Source organism: Ambystoma mexicanum, chromosome 5p (genome assembly GCF_040938575.1).
Source record: "Ambystoma mexicanum isolate Mex_15411 chromosome 5p, UKY_AmexF1_1, whole genome shotgun sequence".
Lineage (NCBI taxonomy): Eukaryota > Metazoa > Chordata > Amphibia > Caudata > Ambystomatidae > Ambystoma > Ambystoma mexicanum.
Window position 1 is genome coordinate 1,227,967,043 of NC_090930.1, and position 24,808 is coordinate 1,227,991,850.

General features: G+C 39.5%; 1 protein-coding gene across 2 annotated transcripts in view; it reads left to right on the forward strand.

Annotated features, from left to right (window-relative positions):
• Positions 1–24,808, forward strand: part of LOC138481513 (cadherin-9-like) — a 1,092,027-nt gene that overhangs the window by 1,058,752 nt on the left and 8,467 nt on the right. For both annotated transcript variants that reach the window (XM_069613698.1, XM_069613699.1), the window contains 2 exons: positions 5,663–5,780; positions 5,881–6,132. In XM_069613698.1, coding sequence (XP_069469799.1) covers positions 5,663–5,780; positions 5,881–6,132 — 370 coding nt within the window. The remainder of the gene's footprint in view (positions 1–5,662; positions 5,781–5,880; positions 6,133–24,808) is intronic.

Sequence of the window (24,808 nt, forward strand, 5' to 3'; positions counted from 1 at the left end):
GGACATTATGGTTAAGTTGTGCAACTAAAAACCTACGAAATTCAGTAAAAAAACGTTGTTAAAAGGGACCTTATGGTTCAAAGTAAAACCGAAAAACCCCTGAAATTCGGCAGTTATGGTAAGATAAGCAACCATAACTCGCGCCACCGTGCACTGCTAACACTAACACCCAGGACATCAAAGATGACATCACAAATGTCATTGATGACATCACTGGTAGCGCATTTAACCATAACGTCCCTTTTAACAAAGTTTTTTCACTGAATATATATATATATACATATATATTTTTTTAAGGCAGGGCATTTCCCTTTTAGTGATAGTGCCAGTTAGGCATGTTTTAATTTTTATCTGAATGAAAGCAATTCTAACATGACCCATTGTTGTCTGAGTTCTCCTTCTGGTTCGCCACGACAATGATGGATTGAAGGTTTCTGGAAGGCGTTTTTGTCGGTGAAATCATGGCACCTGAGGTGCAGAATTAGGATTGTGTTAGTGTGAGGTTAGGGTGGTGGTATGTGCAGGTGTCCATCTGCAGTGTTTAAGTGCTAGATGTTTGCAATGTTGGAATGTCATGGTGAGCTGCTTGGGAGAGCCTGGTGAAACAGTGCGGGAAAAACAAGTTTAAAATGAGTTGAGGTCACCGCCCATGAGAGGGTAAAATATTCAAATGTTAAGGAACAAAGAATCAGCCCAAATAGAAAAATGTGAAGTGTACATAATTTACAAGTGGCAATGCTAAGGATCCACATTTACTAAATACCTAATCCAAACAAATTCCAACACACCACAGATTTAAGTTTGTCACACTACATCACACCTTCACAAGACTGAATGTAACTACAATATTGATTGAAGCTATTTAATATTTAAGGCGTGTTGACCTCTAACTTGCAGCTTCTATTTACACTGTCATTCTGGTATTGTCCATCTCTCTTTCCCAGACCACTCTATCTCTTGTGCTCTCTGCCTCTGTCAATATGTCTATCTGTACCTCCTCTCTCTCTCTTTCACTACCTGTCTCCTTGTCACATTCTATGTCTTGCTAGCTCTCCAACAACCACACACACATGGCACACCACATGCAACACACACACACACACACACAAATAGGTATATTATACAGAGTGTTTAAGAAGGAGCATGTGATGGCAGGTAATTTATGGGGGTTTTATGTTGACTTGCCCATAGGTGGAAATGGACAAAATGTAAAGGGGATCCCACAAGGGCCAGGATCGGGACGGAGTTTGGAGGAGGGGCAGAGTGCTTCTTTCCAAATTTCACACTGTACACCAATTCCACTTTAAATCACTTTGATGGCAGTGGTACACCCCATATTACTGTTGGTAATGCAGTAATGCAGTGATTATTTTGTACAGGAAGGAATCCATAGGCTTGTTCTACAGTAGAATGCTACTATGGTTTCCCCAAATCAGAACTTGAGCATGCCCTAGAAATAAAAAAAACAGAAAAGCGAAATGACTAGATAATTTGCCATTTCATTTAAAAAATGAAGATGTCATTTGTTTGCCACTCTTGACAAGATACCTTAATGATGGAAGTAGAGCATTTTTTTTTCTTTTGCCCTTTTTTAAGAAAAGACTACGCATCAATGGTTACTACCATTTTTTAAACAAAATTGTATAGGTCTATGACAGAAGCAATGTCATAGACCTATACAGTTTTCTTTTTAGGGCACGAAAGGGGAGATGGGACTTATTGAAATTAGTTCAGTGATATATTTTCTTTTTTGTAGCTAGTAAGCTCATGTTGATGTAAAATGCATAGATTATGTTCTTGTTTTGTATTTTGCCTTTTGTTCCAATTTTAATGATTTTGTTTTATAAAAGTTGACTTGAGATCATTGGACTTTTACTGAATTTTGTGTGTACATGTTATGAAATGTTGTTATGAATACTATTTTTGTGTAATTGCCCTTATAACTATTTTATTATACTAGCTGTTCCCTGCATAACATGCATCATTGTAGCATATCTTAAAGTTCAGTACTGTTTGGTAATTCATAGGATCAGTTCTGTCCCCCTTCTTAAATATTTGAAATTACCACTGATCGCATCAAGGAAGGGGCCATAGGTCCCTGTGACGTATTAATGGTCATTGAAAAGGATAAATGTATAGGTACCTGTCTTCTTTTAAATTTGAAAGGCATATTTGTATCTGATGGAATGAGAGATATGTGTGGTATAAGAACAGTATCTAAGTTCCATCGATTACACAGGCCTCTATGATGTGTCTTTTTAGATGTGTAAATGTCACTGTGATTACATATGATTGCATAGTAGCATAATTACAGCACCTACTTTCAGTTTTAGATTGTGAGGAGGCATGCATCCTACAATGTTTCGCTCTTTAGAGACCGGAACATTGAGCCAGTAATTAACTGTTCATTGACACTGGAACTGACATGCCCTGTGTGAAGAAAACTGGGGGTGGAAAGAAGTTACTTGGAATTATTGCGAATGTTTGCAATAGTGGAAGGTGAAGGTGACCGCGTAGAACCATGCACATTCTGTTTGTTAAAATGATAGCTGTTATTGAATTGGAAGGGCACGCAGAGGTGCACTTTACCATTTGGACAGAAGAGGGAAACCTAACACTGATAAATTGCATTCTCTGAGTAGAGAAACATACATAAGCATTTTTTATATATAGATATTTAAAACATATGTAATTAAGTGTGAATGTTTCTTTGGACATAGCCCCAATATGAACTGTAAATATATACATGCAATGGAATGTGTTGCATTAAAACCACAAAAGTGCTTCCTATGATAACGATGTTATGACCCATTCTGATCAAGGTGGTCTTTCCTCATGTCTAGTATGTATGGAGTGAGCAGTTCTACCTGTATTTTCAATTGTTTTAAGCTTTATTTACTGAATAAAAATACACATGTTATGCCTGTGGTAATGCAAAGTGGCTGTCCTGATCAAGGTAGTCTGTCCTCATTGTGTGAGGTCTGGATATATGGCACCCCTTTTTTCAAATGTTTTGAACTGTATTTTCTTCATAGAAACACAATTCCGAATTGTGTGCCCATCTGACTAACATAACTACAGGCAACGTATTATTTTAAGCAGAGTTCCCTGCAGTACATTAGAAGATCATATTAAAAGTATTGCAAATTGCTTGCAGGGGGGCATCAATGTTATCACTCTGTATTCAATGCTCTACTTTTACAAAGTGCAGCGTAATTGTGAATAGTAAAACGAGGCAAAATTGACTTTATTCTTCACTTTACACTCAACTTTTCAAAAAAAGGAAATTTGCAGGCAGTGTTTACTAATGGATTTGCACGGCATCAGACTGCTCATTAGCAGGAGCAAATGTAAATCAGAGCCCAAAGGAATCCATTGCTTTTACGCCTGCATGAACACCTCTGCATGTGTCAAACTTGGTGTTCTTAAGCTGGAGGAGGAAAGTGATGTGGAGAAGCAAACTCTGCTGTGTTCCCCTCGTCAGCATTGGAAGGCCACATAACCTATCTGGGGCACACATGGAATGATACACTCTAAATGACTGTCTTATACACTTCAGTCTTGCACTCTGCTCTTTGGAAAATGACAAACTACGTTTTTTTCAGGTTTGGTGGATCTTCTGAGAAATGATATAAAATAAACTGGGTGGAAAACTGCAGTATGTGACTATAATTACATGGGCGAATTCCTGGAGAGCAACACCAACACATGATATTGATAATAAATGTCTAAAGATGTTGAATATTGCCATGAATAATGATGGAAACAATCTGGGAGGAGCTGCATATCGAATTGGCATCTTTGAATTAAAAGATAACGCACATGACTTCCTCCCTCCAAGCAGAAGAATGTAAGGGGGGAAATCCTTGATGCAGACCCAGGGATTCAATGAAAGTCTGATTGGATGAATCTTGCAGAAATAAAGCTTCATCAGCGCAGTGCTTCCGATGGGTCTGGATCCCTCCTTCACCTGTATCCTATAACTCTGTTTAGTACCCTGGGCGGGGGAGCCAGCCAATCAGGGTGCTCGGAACGTGGGCTGAATCCTTAAAGCCAGCGCTCCGAGCTCCACTACGGATGTGTGCCCTTTACCCTGGCCTACCTTACTCCCTCCCACCTCCCTCATATCACCCTTTACACTCGCAAGGAACTACATGCGGATGCTAAAGGCAAAGTTAAAGTGAAAAAAAAGAAAAACGTACCTTTATTCCTTCCTGTGACATTCAGAATCGACACTAAAGACGGCCTGTTGTTCCTGACGCGGCATTGCAGGATGGAATAAAGGCATGTTTTTCCTTTTTTTAAATGTACCTTTGACTTTAGCACCTGCGTCTAGTTACTAGTGGGTGCTAAAGGTGAAATGCCCCTTGGCGGTGGGCCTACCCTGTTGGTAATGGCACGGCCACCCATGTTAAAGGACCGTGTTTTGCTCTGGCCCTTTACTTGGGTCATAGTGCCTCAGTATTCTTTCCCTTCTTGCCCTTCCACATAACCCCTAATTAATTGTATGCACTTTACTGACTTCTGTAACAGTATGCCCTTGTTGTAGCACACTCTGTTTCTTAGGGATGGTTGTACTACATAAAACCCAACACGTCCATCACATACCAAATGCAGGTTCCGAGGTTAAACACTAAGAATGTGCAAGCACACCCATGAAATTCCTCAGAGATGTTGTAAGTGCAGGACCATGGTTGCTCATCAAGTTAAATATGGAAACCTGTTCATGTGGGCAGCCAATAGAGGTGACACATATATTCTGTACACCTAGAGACATAATCCTATAATTCTGATAGAAAATAAATCACTGGACTACAACGAATCTGCATTTTAATCATTGCAGGAATTGCCAGTTGCAAATGCAATATGTGCAAATATATTCAAGAAAACTGTATATTGCCTCCAATAAACAGGAACACCACTGTTTTCTAGGGAGCATCTTCTGCAACCTACAGTGACTATGCCCCTGATGCTTCTGCGTGGGCATTTGGGATAGGAGTTGCCAGGTGTGCTCATGTTTCTCAGATGCGCGGTCCAACCTTCCAGGCTTTGGTCCTGTTGGGAAATATAGCTGACTTTCACATGTGCAGTCCATATTGAATGCTTAGCATAGTAGTGGTGTAAGTGCAGGAACTTTGCTTGCGCTATGATAGCAATGCTGCATTTCACCAAAGTCTTGTACATAAAGAATTTTTATAGATAATTCGTATTACCCAACTGAAGTTGATGGTCATGGACATTGGAAGGTTGAAAGGCTGATTTAGTCTTATAGGGATTCCAACCAGCTTGCATACAGATCTCAGCAGTGAGCACTTAACGCGTTGAGCTATCTTACCCACATTGCAGAATGATAGCTAGAGAGAAAAGGCTAATGGGAATTCCACGGAGAACGCCGTAGGAAACTACCGAGTGAGAGACAGCAAACAGACATGCAAGAGGCAGGCATGGCATGAGAACGTTAGCACATTGTGTACACTTTAAATTCAACATTGTATAACTATCTGCTGTTTTAGGACGCTGTCATATGGTATATATTGCCTTTTTCCCCTGTCTGTGTTCATTTTGTTTGCATGCTGTACTCAATATGAGTCCTTGATGATCTGCTGTATGGCATTCTACTCCATTAGTGCCAGTAAACATCCAGGCCTATTTGTATTTGCAGCTCATTCAAACAGTAAGCGCTGTAGACAAAGACGAGCCTCCGAAGGGACATCGGTTTTTCTTTGAAATGGTGCCAGAATTCACTATCAATCCAAACTTCACAGTCTTGGACAACAAAGGTAAAAGGCTCCTGTGCTTCCCCGCTGCGTCTGTGCTGTTCCCTGACTGCTTCCGGTGGCGAAACCCACTCCCCTCTTCTATATGTTCTCTCCCACACAGATAGCACAGCAGGGATTCTGACAAGGAGAAATGGCTATAACAGGCATCGAATGAGCATCTATCTATTGCCAGTGATCATATTTGACGACGACTACCCCATGCAGAGCAGTACTGGCACTTTGACCATCCGGGTGTGCGCCTGTGATCGCCACGGTAACATGCAGTCCTGTAACGCGGAGGCGCTGCTCCTCCCCGCCGGCCTGAGTACTGGCGCCCTCATTGCCATTCTTCTCTGCATTATTATTCTCTTGGGTAAGTAGCTCACGAGGCAAATGCTCTGTTTCATATGCAAAGTGATGTTTTGTTGTCAGTCAGCATACGATTTGCATGCCAGCTGCTCAGCACCACACAGGCGGAACAAGAGGGAAAAGCAGCTCTTGAAAGAAACATCAAATATCATACATCAATAAAAGGACGAAAAATGCATCAAATGGAGGCCAGCACATTTGAAAGTATGCAGTCATTGAGCTTTTCTTTCTAGGGGCAGGTGTTTATGGCTCTCAGTTCTTACTTTTCCATTAGTCTCAAAGTTCTCCATCAGTAGTATTGCATACAAGACAGTACTGTCACCATGACAGTGTACCGATAAAAGTAGTGGAACTGAGGTCTCGGTAGGGGAGAGGGTAGACAGGAGCATAGTGCAACATATGACAAGGTGTTGCGGTGGGGGCATTGCAATAGTCTAAGTGACTAGTAACTAAGGCTCCTATTACAACTTTACACTTGCACAGGGACATGAATGGTCAAAGGGCCTCATTACGACCCTGGCGCTAATGGGTTAACAGTGCCGTTAAAGGCTGCGGCGCCGTTAACCCATTAGTGCCTAATTATAGGTTCCTTTGCAGGACCCGACCTTAACGGCTGGTCCAGACCAGCCGTTAAAGTAGGGACCCGCAAAGGGACCTTCGCTGTAAGTATGGTACCGCAATTTGCGGTACCGTACTTAGCGCCTTCGCCATTCCCATTATGCCCTATGGGGCAAAAATGGGAATGGGGAAGGGCCATGGTGAAATGGGGAAATACCGCCCCGCCAACCTTGGAATGGGGTGGTATTTCCCCATTTCACCAGGCAGACACGTTACGATACCGGCACCAACCAAGGTGCTAATAGCGCCATGGTTTAGCGCCGGTATCGTAATGAGGGCCAAACCCTCTATATAGAATGGTAACTAAGTTCGTTAAAATAGAGGAATGGTAAACACAAAAAAATATCGATCAATGATTGTACTCTGAGCATGTACATGCACTTGTTTCCAAATGTGAGCATTGTCGTCTTCTAAAGTAAATGACCTCAACTACAGAGTTATGTTGAGCATGTGCTGGTTCTGCTGCTGTTCTGCAAAGGACAATGAAGGTCACTTTAATTTGCATAAATTGCATGAAGGAGACCTGTTCCGTTTGCACTTTGATTCAAGCACGTTCTTTGCAATTTTAATCATTTGCAAGTGCAAAATGTGGGGGTAAAAAGTAGAGGAAAACACTTGTAACTCTTCTTTTTGCACTTCAGAGTGCAAACTGATTAAATTCTACCTGCCATTTGTGCACAGCAGGCAGCATTTGAAATATATTCCTAAGGAATCCGACTGCTGTTTGTTGTAGAAATCTGGCAAATTCAGACGAATCCATAGCATTTGCACCAGCATGGAAATGTCATGCTGTTGTAAATTCTTGCACATGTCTATGGTGGAAAGATTGGCAGTGGTGCAAATGGTAATTCAATTCCATGCCCCTCTCTACTATACAAATGAATACAATTTGTACTAGAGTAAACATTATGTGTACAATTTGTACTCATGTATTTTACACATGAATTTACTCTATTCATGTTTATTTTTGTATTTGCCTTTTCATGGTACGATTAAACATTTAAGCAACAAAAATAAAGACAGAGGAATATTATCCTTGCACAGCGACCATATTAAGTCTATCAGCCAGCTGTTAATGAAACCTTATCGATCGTCAATCCATTATCCTTAATTTTTTAAATTTTTTTTATTTAATGTTTTATGGTTAAAATTTTCTTAACCTTTAACATAAGATGATAAAGAACATCCTTCTAAAAGAAAGAAGAAAAGCAAGGCTCCATCTTAGTCCGTCTAAATTTGTGTCCCCTCTTGCTGGCCTAATGGAGGGAACATAATAGACAGGGTAGGAAGACCATAGAGATGAGTTTCAGTTGGGCTGATCGGTTAATTGACCTTTGTAATTGGCCAGGTCTATTGTCCATCTGGTCGACGCCCGGTCAATCTTCCGTCTTCCTTACCAAAAGATGTTCAATAAATTTGAGCACCTGGAGTGTTTTTCCCAGCTTTTCCACTGTCATCAGTCTCTCCCAGTATTCTTCTTCTGTATCTGCGGTAATGCGTGTGACAAAGTCTCCCAACCACAGCTTTCGTTTCTCCATTAGTTTTGGGCAGTGTAGGGTATTTTGTGGAGATTTGGGGCCTGACGGTATTTTATTACCGCCGAAAAATAACTTAGCAATAATCACTCTTTGTATTCAGATTTGGCCATGTGCAACAATAATACAATGGACATGCATTATTTCAGCACCCAGACCTGCATATTTGGTATACGTGGTTGGTGGTATTTTGGTGAGCATAATTCCCTTGTTTTATTTGTGGCCCCAATGTCCAGAATCCCTTATCTTTGCTTAGATTTTTCGTGTGATCACTAGAGAGACCTCAGACCTGCATTCTAGGAATACCACATTTTCCAGTGATAGTGTTGGTGTGCCACCATGGGCGAACTCACTGACTTATTTACGACAGAGAGCTATATATGGTAGTCTTGTGGTAATTTCCACTACCTTATATACGGTAGGGAGCTATGTTCAGAGAGTCTCTCTTCCCGTTGGCTCATGTACCTCCAACGAGCTATGCTACAGTCACTCACAATTATTCATACTGATTCTGACATGCACACATCTGTCTTAAAATGACCATTGCACTGTTTAAAAATCTCCCCACATCATCAGCATTGTAATGGTAAACAATAAACATCACCCGTCTGTTTTCAAATATTTTTCTGTATTATAAAAGTTGTATTTAAACACGATCTCATTCTTTACAGAAATAAAATGGTACAGTCAAAGCATTGTCTGTGACACACTGCAAAGAGAGTGGCGGAGAACAGAACTCAAATTGCAACATTAGCACTTGATTAAGACATGCACAGGAATCCTACACTGACTGCATATTACCGTACACACTCAGCTCCCACACTTCTCATTACCTTATCTTTTTAGTTGTTCTCTTTGGCTGTTCTCTTTGTGAATGTGGCTCCCTTGGATTAACTCCAGCAAAAAGGAACGCTTGCCTTCTCAAACCGGGGTCATTGCCTGGAATTCTCAGCTTTTGTAGATAGGAATGCCTCAGCCAGTGGAAAGGTCCTTCTTTCAGCTCTCCCCAATCTCGACTGCAGCAGGACACAGGAATCTGCATTCAGTCAGGAGCCCCACAGCCAGGTCTTCTCTCCAGTAGTGCAGAAAAATGTCTCCTGTCTTTTTCCCCGTTACTGCCCACTAAAACTTTCCTCTCAGCCCTCTGTATGACGTGTCCCAATGAAATCCATCATCTCTCATCCTCCTACTCTTCAACAATAGCTTCGCTTATACATTTGCAATTGTTGCAAATCTGACTTCCTTCTTCCTGCAGTTACTGTGCACAAAAACACGGAGAATCAGGCAGAGAAGAGAAGAAAAAAAAATCTGCACACACATTTAAATGGTTTTCAGAGTATGCCTAATTCTGCAGTGGAGAACACATTTTATTAGTGGGTTATGTTAAATAAGGTTTTATTAGTCAGGTTAATGGTTAATAGGTTAGCTGTTAATTTTCAAATGTGTCTCTCGCACCATAGGCATTTCAGGTGAAAAATAGTGTGCATTTTTAAATGAGCACGTGTGCTTTTAACTGTAAAAATAGATTTGCATCTTATATGTTAAAATCGTTTTTGACTGAATAGCCTGTCTTTCCTTGTTAATCTGCTAACCCATATAGCAATGCACCGCACCCTTGTGGTGGTGGTGCTGCAAAAAAAAATGTGCTACTTGTGCAGTAGTGCTGTACTCTGTACTGTTTGCTAAATATTCTTACATATACCCTCCTTTTGTTTTTAGAACTTGGCTATAATCCAAGCCAATTCCTAAAAACAACTTGTTCTTTTTTTTTTTTTTTTTTTTTTACAATATAGCAATCCAGCAAAATGAATATTCATGTGCATCAATGAAAAATTTGCAATCAACATTTCATCTGAGTCCATCAGTTCATAAAATGTTCCACATTTGCCTTCTCAGTTGAAGTGGCATTACTTTAAGTTTAGATTTTCCAAGTCAATTAAAAACAAAGAAATAAAACAACTAACTAAAACAAATAATTAATATAACAAATTAAAATAAATAATTAAAATAATAAATACGTGGAACTCCATATGTCAGTACTCTTGTCCGCTTCTGACACGTCCCGACCAGCGATGTTATTCGGTTCATTCAAGTACGCTTTCATCTTGGCAATCTTGAATCCACAGTAGGCATCTCTTTTGGCATCCCGGTTATTTTGTCTTCACCTCCACCTGGAGGCAGGCATCTTTTGGTCTTCATCCAGGGGACTCCAGGACTCCATCGTCTCTCCCGTGGGCTCTGATCTCGGAACCTCCGACCAAATAATGTTAATTGTCTAAATCAAAATAGAAAATAAACAAATTAAGTACATAGCACAATACTAATTTCCACCTTTTGCCAAAAATAAAACATGCTTGGTAAAAATATTTCGTTTATATTTTTTTTTGTTTTTTTTTCTGAAATCAAATACAAGTTAAAAGAAAACAAGCATATATAAAACAGCATTCAATATTTAATACACTTTCTCTCTGCACACCAACCACGAGCTTCCGTTATATGTGCATTTATTTATTTATTTATTTATTTATTTATTTATATATTTTTACATATATTACAGTGTTTATGTGCCATCATAACAATCAACTTTTTAACTTCTTTGTCACTGCCTCCTGATTGTACCCATTTATTTTCTCCATTTTTGTTCAAGGGACTTTATCTGTCTCTACATGCTCAAGCTGCCTGATCTCATGTCTGGGATGGCATGGTTTAATTTGATTTACATGGACAAACTGCTCTATTGCTGTTTCACCTTCATTTTTCAAAATTTTATACACTACAGGAGAGACCTTATCTATAATTCGAAATGGCCCCTGCCAGGCCGCTAGAAATTTAGAATTTTTCTGTTTACTTTTTCCAAAATGAAACTTGTACACCTGATCCCCTACACTGTATTCCTTTACTGATGTCTTTTTATCATAATATGACTTTGCACTGTCAGCAGCTCTTTCCAGATTTCTCTGCACAAAAGCAAATGCATGTTGCAAATGCCTCCTCAGTTCATCAATATATTCATGAACTGTGGATGCACTCACAAGAGTTTGCTCATGTGTTCTGTATAGTAGATGTTGTGGTAACACCATTTTCCTACCTGTTAAGACCTCATGGGGGCTAACACCTGTTGCTTTGGCAGGAGTCGACCTGATTGCCATCAGAACCAACGGTAAACGTAAATCCCAGCTGGAACCTGCTTCTGCCACAAATTTCTTTAAAATATCCACAACAGACCTATTGCTTCTTTCAACTGTACCTGAAGACGCCGCCCGATATACGATATGTAGTTTCCTTTTTACACCTAGTATTTGCCATACCTTACTCATTAGAGAACTTGTGAAATGACTTCCTCTGTCTGACTCAATTCTTTGTGGCAACCCAAACCTTGAGAACACATGGTTCACCAGTAATGTGGCTGCTGTTTGCGCACTACAATCTGGTGCAGGAATGCACTCAATCCACTTCGACATCAAACATACCACACTCAAAATATAACGGTGTCCCCTGCTCGACCTTTTTAAAGGACCTACATAGTCTATTTGCAAATCTGACCATGGGAGAGTTAGGCCTCTTTTCATCAATGGTGCTCTATGCATTGGTGAAGCAGGTTTAAATTGGGCGCATACTAAACATCCTCTAGTATATAATTCCACATCTTGGGACATATGTGGCCAGTAAGCATAATCTTTTAGTATTTCTAATGTTTTTTGTGAACCTCTATGGCCTGCAGTTATGGCATCATATGCATGGTGTAGCATTAGTCCTCTGAATGAAAGGGGTACTACCCACTGTATTTGCCCTGTTATGGACTCTCTAATCATGAGCCCATCCTGTAATCTAATTCGTGTTTTGTTCTTTAATAACACCCTCAACTCTTCTTTTCCCATACAATCTTTTTCTGTTACAGGATTTTGTTCAGGATCTATCAAATGATTATAATAGATTCCCAAAATTTGATCATTCTTTTGTGCCTCAATCAAATCTTGGTCTGGCGTGTCATGACTCCACTGCACCACCGGTTGATCTACCTCCTTTGGTGCTTTAGAACGTGTGACTGCATCAATTTGTATTTCACCCATTAAATAATCAATAGGTAGCAATTCTCCCATCACAGCCCCAATCTTAGCCAGATGGTCTGCCTTATCATTTCCCTCCTTATCCTCTCCTGGTGTTTTTAAATGCCCACGAATTTTTCTCCAGTATATTGTTAAATTATTTTCTGACACCAATTTGTCTATGGCTTGTATCATTTTTCCATGTTTAAGTGGCTTTTTGTTGTATGTAACCATGCCTCTTGCTTTCCAACCAGGCAAATACTCCACAAAGCTATTCCGTGCATAGTCAGAATCAGTCACCAGGACAATTTCACTGAACTTTTTATCAACTGCAGTAGCAATTGCTTTATAGATGGCTGCCAATTCCGCCACCTGACTGCTCCTATCTCCAATCCTCATCCCTATACTAGGAACGCCTTCACATTTCAACCAGACATTTCCTATTCCTGCCACTAATTGTTTATTATTGTCATTTTCAATGTGAAAAGCACAACCATCCACATATACAGTTGGCAAATCCTTGCATGTTTTTTCATCAAAAGCTTTGTGTGATGATTGTTCAAATTCCTGCAAACTAGTTTCCACTTCCATTTCATTTGGTATTTGTTCAGCTGCACAGTCATGTAAGTCAGCTAACCCTTGAGCAATTGGGCTCTTTTTATTTTGTCCATATCTCACTTCTACGGGAAAACCTTGTAATGCCAGCGTCCATGAAGTGATTCTGGATTGCGCTAGATTGCCTGATCTAATTCTTTTACTCTCTAAAAATTGCAAAGGTTGATGATTTGTTTCAATAATCACCTTTTCTCCCTGAACAATGGGGCGGAAATGTTGTAGCGCCCACACAGTGGTTAATAGGGCCTTTTCACATTCATTAAATTTCATTTCAACTTGGGAAAATGCCTTACTTGCATATGCAATGGTTTTGTGATTCAAATCGTGTTTTTGTGATAACACTGCTGACATACAATGTTCAGAAAAACCTATTTCTATAAAGAAATCCCTGTCCTGTATGGGGTATGCTAAACATGGTGCCTTTACAAGACATTCCTTCAATCTAGCCACTGCATCAGACTGCTCTCTTTCCCATCTCCAGGGAGTATTTAGTTTAAGCAGTTTAGTCAATGGTTGAGTGATTTCTGCATAATTCTCAATGAACTTTCTGTTATAGCCTGTCATCCCTAATAAACTTTTTACTCCTTTCACATTTTTAGGATCTTTTAATCTTTGTATGGCCTCTATTTTCTTCCTTTGTGGATTTAGCCCATGTTCAGTCACTTCATGCCCTAGAAAGTTCACTTTTTTCTTGCACCATTGTGCTTTTTGCAAAGATACTTTGGCGCCTGCTTTCTGCAATTGGCCAAGTACATGTCTTATTTCATCAAAATGGCTTTTAAGGCTTTAATTTTTTATCAGGACATCATCCACATAAACTATTGTTCCTCTTTCCGCTGCATCCGGCATGGCCTTTCTCAAAAATATGCCAAATTCACTCCCACTATTGATGTACCCGAACGGAGCTCTAAGCCAGGCATATTGAGTCCTGTCAAATGTAAAGGAAAATAAGTGTTGTATCTCCTCTGCCAATGGCACACACCAATATCCAGAGGTGAGATCTAACGTGGTAAATACATTTGAACCATGTATCTGAGCTAGGCCCTGATCAATGAATGGTAGTGGCCATCTAGATACTGGTACTCTTTTATTTAACTCTCTTAAGTCTGCACACAGCCGCCATTGACCATTTGGCTTTAACACACCTAAAATAGGCGTATTGGATGTGCTATGAATGGGCCTGATTATTCCCCGTGATTCCAAATTTTTAATAATCTCTGCCAATGATTCTAAACATGCCAGCGGTAGTCTATACTGGCGTACAAACACTGGATTTCTGCTACAACCTTCTGGTAGTGTGGCCACATGTAAATCAGTTAAACCACAATCATAAGCATCTTTTGCAAATACATCCTTAAACTCCTTAAATATTTCCCTCAGATTGTTTCGATCCTCATCGCTGTCACATGCATCCGCTAAGGAGATCTGCTCTTCTACCATTCTGGAAAATTCTGGAAACTCTTCTGGTAAAGGAATCTCAGCGCTTTCCTCTAACTGTGTGGCTGTATCTTTTTGTAGAGCTGCCACTTTTAAATATTTTGGCATATCAGCTTCCACTTCAATGGGCTGATTTCCTGTTTCATTTTCATTTAAATTAAATATTATGCAATCCTCTTGATGGCAGCACACTGTCTCATTTGAATCATAAGGATACACAGAATGAATTTTAAATATTCCTTTGGGCTGAGAGTCCAGGTGTTCTGGCAACTCACCCTTGGCATCTACATATTTTTCAGGAATATTCCCAATCACCATGTTATTTAAATCTGCCGTATAATGTGATTTTTGTATGGCCATTCCTAATGGGGAGTTTTCCTCTAAATGAATATCCTGACAACCTTTATTATTTACCATGATTTTTACAGATCCCTCACCAATGTCTACCAATGGAATGTATTCATAATCCAGGCCTTGCTGTTTTATGGCTTCATTCAGGCATACAAATGCATCAGAGCCTTTCATCTGCTGCCCATTTTTGCATTTCAGTGTTATTGCAAACTGTTTTGTAAATGCAGGAATAATAGTATCTTTCCTTATTTGTAATTCGATGGCATAAGGAACCAGTTGTGCACAATGATAAGCCCTTCTTTTGTCTTCAAATTCAGGTGCCGGCCCACCTAGGCGTGACCATATTTTTTGATTAAGGAAATCTAACACCATACACATTCTGTGCATGATGTCATTGCCCATGTAAAATTCATTTTGTGCTCCACTCACTATCCATATGGTAAATTGTTTTCTGACCAATGCTAATTTTAAGCATGCATCTGCCTGCAATTCGGTTTTCAAAGTCTGGACTGTCCAACCCAGAAACATATTGGTTTTTAATCCTAAATTTCGGGATTTCTTCCCTCTCCATAATTTTTTGCAACAATTTCTCATTAATGAAACTCCTTTCATGTTCAAGTGCTAAAGTGGCTTTTATTGTTTTAAGATAATCATTTATACCAACATGAACCCATGGTTGCTCATCTTCCATGTGTATTTCTGCCAGAGTGGTAATGTGTTTTTCTGAATCTGTTTTAGGAACAATATTCTGTTTGCATGTTTTCTCTTTTAAATAGAAACGTAATGTGTGCTCATCTATGGCAGTCTGCCAATCTTTCCTTGGGTCCAAGTATATTTGTACAGGTAGTTTTTCATTGTCGCTCTGATCTTTGTCTTGACACATTAATATAACAGTGACACTAGGTATGCAGCTATTCTGGAGATATACCTCCAAAGCATCATTTGTTTTGGTAACGGTGTGACATTCATTTATATTGCTGTTTTGTGATTTTAGTTTCTTAGGCCTCAATGGTTTTTTGGTTAAGGACCACAGCACTCCATTCACCCCATCTATGAGAGGAGACAATCTTTTCAGGCAATCTGTCCCCATCAGAAATGGAATTTCACAAATAGATGTGATCAATACCTCTTGTTTCATTCTGTGCTTTCCTATTTTTATGTCAACCTCAGTTACACCTATGATGGGCACCTCCTCCCCATTAAAGTTATGCACTGGGCCTTGATTTTCCTTCACTGTGATCTGACTCTGTGGAGGCCTCCCTTCATTGATACTCTTTACCAGCTCCTTGGACATAATTGTGGCCTGTGCGCCAGTGTCAATCATAGCAAAGGTGTGGCACTTTTCTTCTACAGTGATGGGTGCATAATATCTGTCCTCAACTTCCTCTAATACACATAAGAAGTGTGAATTCTTACTGAGTTCAGGGCTCACCTTTCTCAGATCTTTCTCACTTTTGGCTAAGCACATTGGTAAATGGAAAGACATTTTTCCCTCCTTTTCACCCATTTCTGCGCGAGAGACTTTATTCATTTCTCCATGTTCAGAGGTTTTTTGGAGTGTGGCCACTGTTCGCCCATCCATCTGGGTAACATCAGAGACCACATTACAACCTTCCAACTGAACATGTGTAACAACATCATTCAGCAATTTGTCATTTTTTAATTCTGTGCATTTGTGATCATTTAGTGTAATACCAGCCCTTTCAGCCTCTTCAAAAATATGTGGCTCAAATAATTCTTCAGGTGATTGACTTGTACCCTCCTTGTGAGTATTTCCTTTTTCTGTCTGTGTTTGGTCATTGTTTTGCTTGCCCAGGGAAGGAGCTATGGCATCCCCACTTACTCCCTGTTCACTGGTATTCCCCATGCATGAGTCATTTTTCTTAAATCTGTTCCTTTGTTCTTTTGGAATTCCTAATGTTTCTTTTTCATTTGTGCAATTCTTTACTGTTTTATTTAGCTCTAAGTTAAACCGTACCTCTTTTTTAGAAGTATTTGCACTTTCTATCACAATTTCATTTACTGGTACTTTCATTTTTAATCCATTAGGCATCTCAGAGTCGTTATGCAAAATTATATCAGAGCAATCTGTCATTTTGGCACTCCAGTTATCATGAGTACTTAGTCACTTTTCGGAAGCCCCCCGGTCATTGCTATGGCCATCAGCCCCCTCTTTGGAAGGTTGTTTTTGCGCTGTATAGAGATTTCCTATTTGCTCAGCTAACATTTTCACTTGGGCCTCAAGGCACTGGAACCTTTCCATCTCTCTAGGATCCTCTTTCTGTGGCCTAGGTCGATATTGGTTGTTTTCCCCCTGATTGGATCTATTCTGATACCTCTCAGGTGATTGATGTCGGTTGGGATGGTTTCTGAACTCTTGATTCATTTGTGGAGGGGAGCGGGTTGCACCCATTCTTTGATTATAGTCCCCTGGTGGGGAATCATTGTACTGGCGTGGATTGTAGTTCACGTTTTGCCTCATGTCCTGTCTCTCAGATTGTGGGTACTGGCCCCTATGTTGATTTCCATTATCAGTAAATCGATCCACATATCGGGGCCTATCCTGATTACCATATATCATGGTGCTGGGATCAAATCTGCTCTGTGTCCCCAATGACTGGTAGGGACCATCATTTCTTTGATCTTGATTTTGTCTCTGGTTATTGTTCATACCTGCCATATCAGGCCGATATCCTACCCGGGGTCTGTCCCCTTGATACCTAGGGCTGATGTAGCTCTCTCTATTACTAGGATCATGTGATTGGAACATCGGTACAGGAAATGGCGATCTTTGTTGATTACCCCTTTGTTCAGGTGTCACATTATTTTTACCTTGACTTTGAGCAGACTCAAGGGACATTTTGGCTGACCTGATTTCCATTACTGTGGCTGAGGGTTCTTTAGATTTAGGCCTAGTATCTTTCATTTTATCACTTTCTCTACCCTGACAATAGAGTACCTCATATAGCTTTGTGCTTTGATGTACAATCCATTCAAGGGACTTGTCACGGTCAAATTCACGGACCAATTGGGATATGATGTCTTTCTGTAGCCCATAGAAGTATGCGGTTTTAAACTCATTGGAATTTGAGTCAAAAGATACATCAAAGCTAGAGAATGCTCTTTTTAAGTCTTGTAAAAATTGGCGAGGGGATGTATTAGGTCCAGCAGTAATTGTGTACGCGACTTTCTTTGCCTCCTGCAATGACTGAAAAGGAGAAAAATGACGCCTAATTTCTTTTTCAAACTCCAGCCATGTCATATTCTGCTGTTCATTTAATCCCCTTATGATGCTGGCCGTCGGGGCATCTAAAGTTAAATGAAAATATTGTCTGTACTGTTCCCTAGGTATCTGGAGTGCTTTAAAAATGTCATGCACCGCTTCTAAGTGATCCTCAATGCAGCATTCACCTCCCTTTTTAAATGGTTTGATCAGGGCTTTAATGGATTTCATTATTTTTATGGGGCTACTTGTTGCAATGCATGGAATTGCACTATTTTGTGAGTCAATCCTGTTTTCAGGTGTATGAGATTGGTGACTGCCCCCAATGGGAGTATCAAATCCCCCAAGGGCGCTGCAACCAAGTTCAGTCACCGGCCCAGTCACTGGGGCACTAGCTCTTTGGGCAGAGCTAGAATTCACCTCCACTCCATTGAATGTGGTACCCTGCCGCCTCTCCTGGGACCTGGGAATGCACATTTGCTGTTCTAAGTCCTTACACTTTTTAAGAAGTCTGTTGGCTTCATCATGCAAATAATTATTTTCATCACTCATTTTATTAATCACCTCCTGCATTTCGCACATTTGCATTTGGCATTCATTGAACTCTTTATTTCTCTTGTCTCTTTCTTGGATCATTTTAATCATTTCTTGTTCTGCACTCTGGAGATCACCTTCTTTTTCACAATGTTCTTTTTGTAAAATCTGCATTTCTGAAACAACCTCATCTTTATCCTGCCTAATGTGATCCACTAAGGCTTTTAAGTGTGCCAATTCTTGCTCACTATCTTCAAATTGTTTCTTGCTTTTGGATAACTGAGTATCAAAGTCTCTGCATTTTAATTGCATGTCTTTTTGGCATACATCCAATTCTGCTCTCAACATTTCCTGATTTTTACTTGCCCCCTCTAATTCAGTCTTTAACCTGTTAATTAGCTGAGTATCATTCTCTTGCATTCGCAGGGACTTGTTTAAAATAAACCATATTTTGCCGCATAGCCGTATTAAACAGTCTTTCTCTGCACTTTTATCGGCTGCATTCAATAATCTTGTAAGGCAGACCTGAATTATGCTGCCTTCTGCAAAAATACTGTCTAGTTTTTCTTTCTGCACCTCACCCTGAATGCGGTTACTCCATTCTAACGTGCTATTCGAAGACCAATTCCCATGTGCAAATAACTTTGCCTCTAAATATTGCACTAGATCTGAGAATGTGGTTTCCCTTTGTGACATTCTGAAATTCGTTTTTAGTGGCACACTGCTATTATAAAATGGGTTCCCTTTAATGTGCAAATGGCAGTGTGAGACACGCTTGCCACGCCCAGTAGGTACTCTATGATCACTTTCCCGGCCTGCAACGCACCATAAATATGTAGGGTATTTTGTGGAGATTTGGGGCCTAACGGTATTTTATTACCGCCGAAAAATAACTTAGCAATAATCACTCTTTGTATTCAGATTTGGCCATGTGCAACAATAATACAATGGACATGCATTATTTCAGCACCCAGACCTGCATATTTGGTATACGTGGTTGGTGGTATTTTGGTGAGCATAATTCCCTTGTTTTATTTGTGGCCCCAATGTCCAGAATCCCTTATCTTTGCTTAGATTTTTCGTGTGATCACTAGAGAGACCTCAGACCTGCATTCTAGGAATACCACATTTTCCAGTGATAGTGTTGGTGTGCCACCATGGGCGAACTCACTGACTTATTTACGACAGAGAGCTATATATGGTAGTCTTGTGGTAATTTCCACTACCTTATATACGGTAGGGAGCTATGTTCAGAGAGTCTCTCTTCCCGTTGGCTCATGTACCTCCAACGAGCTATGCTACAGTCACTCACAATTATTCATACTGATTCTGACATGCACACATCTGTCTTAAAATGACCATTGCACTGTTTAAAAATCTCCCCACATCATCAGCATTGTAATGGTAAACAATAAACATCACCCGTCTGTTTTCAAATATTTTTCTGTATTATAAAAGTTGTATTTAAATACGATCTCATTCTTTACAGAAATAAAATGGTACAGTCAAAGCATTGTCTGTGACACACTGCAAAGAGAGTGGCGGAGAACAGAACTCAAATTGCAACATTAGCACTTGATTAAGACACGCACAGGAATCCTACACTGACTGCATATTACCGTACACACTCAGCTCCCACACTTCTCATTACCTTATCTTTTTAGTTGTTCTCTTTGGCTGTTCTCTTTGTGAATGTGGCTCCCTTGGATTAACTCCAGCAAAAAGGAACGCTTGCCTTCTCAAACCGGGGTCATTGCCTGGAATTCTCAGCTTTTGCAGATAGGAATGCCTCAGCCAGTGGAAAGGTCCTTCTTTCAGCTCTCCCCAATCTCGACTGCAGCAGGACACAGGAATCTGCATTTAGTCAGGAGCCCCACAGCCAGGTCTTCTCTCCAGTAGTGCAGAAAAATGTCTCCTGTCTTTTTCCCCGTTACTGCCCACTAAAACTTTCCTCTCAGCCCTCTGTATGACGTGTCCCAATGAAATCCATCATCTCTCATCCTCCTACTCTTCAACAATAGCTTCGCTTATACATTTGCAATTGTTGCAAATCTGACTTCCTTCTTCCTGCAGTTACTGTGCACAAAAACACGGAGAATCAGGCAGAGAAGAGAAGAAAAAAAAATCTGCACACACATTTAAATGGTTTTCAGAGTATGCCTAATTCTGCAGTGGAGAACACATTTTATTAGTGGGTTATGTTAAATAAGGTTTTATTAGTCAGGTTAATGGTTAATAGGTTAGCTGTTAATTTTCAAATGTGTCTCTCGCACCATAGGCATTTCAGGTGAAAAATAGTGTGCATTTTTAAATGAGCACGTGTGCTTTTAACTGTAAAAATAGATTTGCATCTTATATGTTAAAATCGTTTTTGACTGAATAGCCTGTCTTTCCTTGTTAATCTGCTAACCCATATAGCAATGCACCGCACCCTTGTGGTGGTGGTGCTGCAAAAAAAAATGTGCTACTTGTGCAGTAGTGCTGTACTCTGTACTGTTTGCTAAATATTCTTACAGCAGGATAATGCCAGGTGCCTAGTTGATTCAATTAGATTGGGATTTTCGCAGTATCAACACTTTGCATCTTGTGGCTCAATCAATCGTTTTCTTGTAGGATTTTCTTTGCTTTGTTCGGATTTATTTATCCTTAATTAAAAATTCCAAATTGTCTTAGAAACTTCATGTTACTTAAATCCTTCCTCTCCCTGCTATTAGAACTTTTGCCAAGTCTTAAGGGCCCCTAGCCCTGTGTGATTCACCATTTTTGGTTCAAGCACCTTCCATTAGAACTGTACCAGAGCTATCAGTAGTAACATTTGGGTTCCACCAATAAGCCATTGCCACCAATCGTCCATTGATAGCTTTTTAAATTTTTCTGCAAATCGCTCAAAATACTCCATTCTCTGCTTTGCAAAATATGGACAGATCACAAACAAATGGAACAGATTTTTTTTTAATTTCTTGGTTATTACAGAATTTGCAGCCAGCTCGAGCCATATTAATTTTGTTGGTTTGGCACAGATTAAATCGCAATCTCATAAAGGTTGACCTTAATTTTGGGGTTGTACATTTCTGAAAATATAGTTGAATTGTGCCTTGTTTTCTTACCTCCCTTGCCAGTTGCGTATGGATTTGTAACTTTCCCACATCTTTTATGGTTTGGATCCAATCAGCCTCAAATAATTTAGTTTTACCACTAGACGGGTTGGATATTAAGTCATCCGCTGAACAGGTTAGATCTTCCAGTAGTTTAATTGCATGGCTTCCCCAGGAGTTCAGATAAGTAATTGACTTAAGACCCAGCATCTTACTAATTTTGTTGATCATATATGGGGTGTTCGGACAGCTACATTTGCGAAACAGGCTCAGAGATTTTCCAGTCAGCAGCCGCTTTATACAAACACAATCCAATTTCTTTCTGAACCACATGTATAGGAATTGATCGAGGCTGCCCTAGTACTTTTTTCCAAAAAGCACCCTCCATATGACACCATACGGCGGATGGTAACTCTGCAAAACATTCAGCCCCATATGTTAAGACTGGGACAACCTTAGCTGTATAAAAGTCAATGAGAGGTTTCAGGGAGAACTTTCAAAATGTCCTCTTCAGTACGCAAACCTGTGAAGCCAACATATCCGCTTTTTTAGGATGTTGCACAAACGAGGCAGAGTCTTTGTTGCTAATGGTGATCCAGATACTTGAAGGAGCTAACTTGCTCTATTTCCCTGTAACTCTATTCATAACAAACATTTTTAGACAGAAGATTAGCGAAAGCATAATCACATCCCCGATTCACAGATGGATTCTCTGACATTTCTGACCCTGCTTTCTCGGTCTTCCCTTTTGGATAGTGGAAACATTCTCAAGTACAGTCACAAAGCAGACACGATTTATTTCTGACCCCTACATGACTTTTAAGGCACTATATGTCAAAGGAGTGCAGTTGTTCCACTATCCTACCTCATAGAAATTAAACATCAGAGGATGGGCTGTTTACGGTCTTGAACTCCCATCATGTATATTAAAGAGATTTCTAAAGGGAACTATTTTTAGAGTTTTGAGGCAAGGGCACATCAGCCAATGCTGCATACATCTATTTGATTTTGAATAGAATTATTGATCCTTGACCGAAGTAAAAAAAAATAAGTAATAATAAATACACTTTGTTCAGGAAAAGAATTGTGCTACATAAATGCATGGAAAGGGTGCACCTAGTTGACACATTACGTTATATAAACTATATTATCCAAGTGCAGGATGAAAGACAGCTATAAAAGGACATTTTCAAAAGGCATGTTATAGTTGAATTAATTTTTAGGAGAAAGATGTGACTCCCATGTTTGTAAAAAAAAATCATGCTGCTTTGTATAAAACGGCATTGCAAGGACATGGGGAGTTATTTTGAATGAATGTTATACAAACTGAAAAGCATGTGTTATTATGCAACAAAATATATGATGCCGTAAGTAGTAGGAATCAAATGTCTGTGTTATTTAACACCAGTGGAAAACATTGCGAGAGGTGAGGCACTATGCGAGCAAGCTGATGGATACTTTTATCCTTTTTTATCTGAGTTGATGATTTGTAACATATTGCAGTTTAAGTAAAACAGAACGTATTAAAATGTGCAACTCCTACTCTGTGATCACCACCTTCCACATCTGGGAATGGTGATATTGCTGTTCCTCACTGAGCAGTACATCTGTGACTGATTTTCCGGAAGCTATGTTTTAAATTTGTGACCTGTAGTGATTATGGATAAAGAGCTATCAATGGGACCTCAGCGTGGATTGGTAACAGCATCCTTCTTCATGTTGCTTAGAGTTGCACAACAGGAACATCCTTTGAGCATTGTCTTACTCACTTCCAAAATATGAGAGTGCATTATCTGAAAGAAGAACATGCTTATCTGAATGCTGTTATTATGTATTCATTGGCCTTTACTCTATTTTTATTTCAATATGTTATTTTAAGGGTTTGTTTGAATTTTATTTAAAATGAGAAAAGTAAAAGTAAGATTATAATTGAAATGCATACCGATTTCTTCAGACAGAATTTAATACATTTTGTCTGTTTGTTATAGCAATGTTACTTTCTTCAAAAGTGCAGTTTTATACTAATGTCTAGTGAAAGTATGAATGAAATAATACTGAATGTAATGTAATGATTAAAACACATCAAGGAATGTTTTCATCATGTATTTCCGTGTTAAGAAAAGGGTTGGCAAGTCAATAAGAAAAACACAAATATTTTCAGTGTTTAACACTTCTAGTTTGGTTGGGGATGGTAAAATACCACCAAGAGCACCTAAATGAATGATGTGTAAAAGAAGAGGGAATGCAGGAAAAGTACATTCAGGAAAAGGGGGTCTAAAAAGGGAATGTTTAGAAGTGAAAGTGTGAAAAAAAGATGTGCATAGAATAAAATACCCCATACAAAAAAGTAACAAGCTATATTGGAAATCAGTGTATGGCAATCAAGGTTTTTTCACAGTTATTTTCTCTTGGAACCGTTAGTTGTATAGAAATCAATGAATACTGATTATGCAATGAAAAACATGTCATTATCGCTGTTGTTGTCGTCTTTATTCATGTACCTGCATTGCATGTGAGATAGTGATGACAAAGCTGTCATCACATTCACACATTACGTAGAGTGCACACACACACCATTATGAGGGAATATGGTGCTGACAGATCAAGGTACAGATTCTGTGCTAGAATGGCTTCTATGTTTAGTTTTTGTCTTCACTTTATTGTTTACTTGTTCATTGAAGTATTCCTCGAAATGTTTTTCTTGAACTGTTTTTTTTTTAATTAAGGGTGCCCCTAATATCCTTAATTTATACTCCTACTCCTTGTCTCCACCCAGGCATGCCCCTACCCTCATTCCATGCACCTCCTACCCACAAACACATTGCATACATTTTTTAAACAAATTTAGTGAAAAAGAGATTGAGGAAAATTGCACAAATAATGTGCACATGAATGAATGTGGTATGGCTACAATGGCTACTGTACATGTTCTATAGTTTCCTTTGATCCATACAAGGCCTTCAGATTAGCATACTAGGCCTTTTTACGCATTACAATTGGAGAAATACAACACTTTTTATCTTCTGTGCATATCATTTACGCATGTATTTGAGAACACAGGGCAAGTGTCTTGGGAGAACCCAGAACATCGTGATTTGCATCTGTCTTGATTAAATAGCAGGGTACCGAGAACCAGGCTGAAAACAGGATATTTACATTCTGACCTGTGTGCAACCAGCATTTCAGAGAGAGACAGCACACAGTGATATAACAAATGGTTCATTTT